Source organism: Vigna unguiculata, chromosome 11, assembly GCF_004118075.2.
Source record: "Vigna unguiculata cultivar IT97K-499-35 chromosome 11, ASM411807v1, whole genome shotgun sequence".
Lineage (NCBI taxonomy): Eukaryota > Viridiplantae > Streptophyta > Magnoliopsida > Fabales > Fabaceae > Vigna > Vigna unguiculata.
Window position 1 is genome coordinate 25,683,330 of NC_040289.1, and position 2,001 is coordinate 25,685,330.

The window sequence follows — 2,001 nt, forward strand, 5'->3', positions numbered from 1 at the left end:
TATTAACTAATTGTTTGTGCCTTTTAATCATGTGACCCAATTTATAGTCAGCACCAAAAAAGAATAAGACAGCAATTAGTCCACTCAATTTTTGTTCTTGCTGCATAGATATTAAACGTATTAAAGGTGGTAAGACTTATCTTCATTGGATTACATTTGCAGCACATCAAAGTAGAATCAGAAAGGGACCTTGTTGTCACCAAGCATGAATCAAGTGGACTTGAAAAGGATCTTAGTTGACTGTTGACTTCGAGACTCCAACAAATTAGCATGTCACACGTTATTCAGTGGTGGTAATTAAGAATCTGAGTAGGAAATCATGTTGAGTGGTAAAAACTATTTCATGAACTATGAAACACTAGTTTTCAAGAGCTCCTCGCCATTATAAATTACTAAACCAACTTTCCGTCTGTGTGGGAAAGAATACATCAACAAACCTGCTCTAAACCTATTTTTCTGAATTATTTGATGAGTTCATTTGGCCAAAACAACTATGTTTTAGTTTTCTTCCTTGTTTTCACTTCGTGGAATTGCCATGTAGTGTGTCGCAAGTTGCCTGAGGCCTTGTTATCGGAGAGACATGAGAAGTGGATGGCACAACATGGTAAGGTGTACAAGGATGCTACTGAGAGGGAAAAACGGTTCCAAATATTCAAGAACAATTTGCAGTTCATTGAGTCCTTCAATGCTGCTGGGGACAAATCTTTCAACCTAAGCATTAACCGATTTGCTGACCTCCATAATGAAGAGTTTAAGGCTTTACTAATTAATGGTCAGAAGAAGGAACATAGCGTATGGTCACCAACAGAAACATCGTTTAGGTATGACAGTGTCACTAAGATTCCTGCTACCGTGGACTGGAGGAAAAAAGGTGCTGTTACTCCAATCAAGGACCAAGGCACATGTCGTAAGATTCTGTTTTCTACGTTCGTCATTTCAATTATATTCCATTGGTGGTCCATTAAAAAATTTCTAATATAAATCAACTTGGTTTTGTTTGTGAACAGATAGTTGTTGGGCCTTTTCAGCTGTGGCTACAATTGAGGGTCTTCATCATATAAAGAAAGGTGAATTGGTGTCGCTGTCAGAACAAGAACTGGTAGATTGTGTGAGAGGTGACAGCGAGGGATGCAACGGTGGTTATGTGGAAGATGCCTTTGAATTTCTTGCAAAGAAAGGAGGAATAGCAAGTGAAACAAACTACCCCTACAAAGGGGTTAACAAGAGTTGTAAGGTTAAGAAGGAAAGTGATGGTGTAGCTATTAGGATCAAAGGGTACGAGAAAGTTCCAGCTAACAGTGAAAAGGCACTCCTAAAAGCACTGGCTCATCAACCAGTGTCAGCTTATGTTGAAGCAGGAGGATCTTCTTTCCAGTTTTATTCAAGTGGGACTTTTACAGGAAAATGTGGAACTGAAATAGATCATTCTGTTGCAGTGGTTGGTTACGGAAAAGGTGGTGACGGTACTAAGTATTGGTTGGTAAAGAATTCATGGGGAACAGAATGGGGTGAGAAAGGGTACATAAGGATGAAGAGAGATATACATGCCAAGGAAGGCTTGTGTGGAATTGCTACTGGTGCCTCTTATCCAACTGCTTGAGTGTTGCTATTAATGCACCCACATAAATAGTTCCGTATATAAGTTTAATTGGTATGTAATCATCATTTCGTATAGACCTACGTAGTCCTTCAATAAGATGCTCGTGTTTTATCTTATGATGCTTATCTGAACGTGTAGTTTCTACTAAATAATGAAAATATTACTATATATATATTTATACCTGCTGTTCGTTGTGCTTTTTGTGGTTGTTTAGTATATTTTAAAGGGCTTTTTTACAGTTCAGGGTCAAGTTTGGCCTTATTTTACAGAAATGGACTAGCTGACCGGAAATTTACAATACAAGAACAAGTCGTGGTAAGTATGGACGACTTCTAAAGTGAAGTCGTCATTAAAGAGAAAGCTTGAGGTATATCCTATTTAAGTTGCATAACACGAAGCTT

General features: G+C 38.2%; 1 protein-coding gene across 1 annotated transcript; it reads left to right on the top strand.

Annotated features, from left to right (window-relative positions):
* The first annotated feature begins 322 nt into the window (after positions 1-322).
* LOC114169046 (senescence-specific cysteine protease SAG39-like) lies at positions 323-1,791 on the top strand. Its single transcript, XM_028054064.1, has 2 exons — positions 323-907; positions 1,008-1,791. The coding sequence occupies exons 1-2, from the start codon at positions 469-471 to the stop codon at positions 1,598-1,600; spliced, it is 1,032 nt and encodes a 343-aa protein (XP_027909865.1). The 5' UTR covers positions 323-468; the 3' UTR covers positions 1,601-1,791.
* The last annotated feature ends 210 nt before the right edge of the window (positions 1,792-2,001 follow it).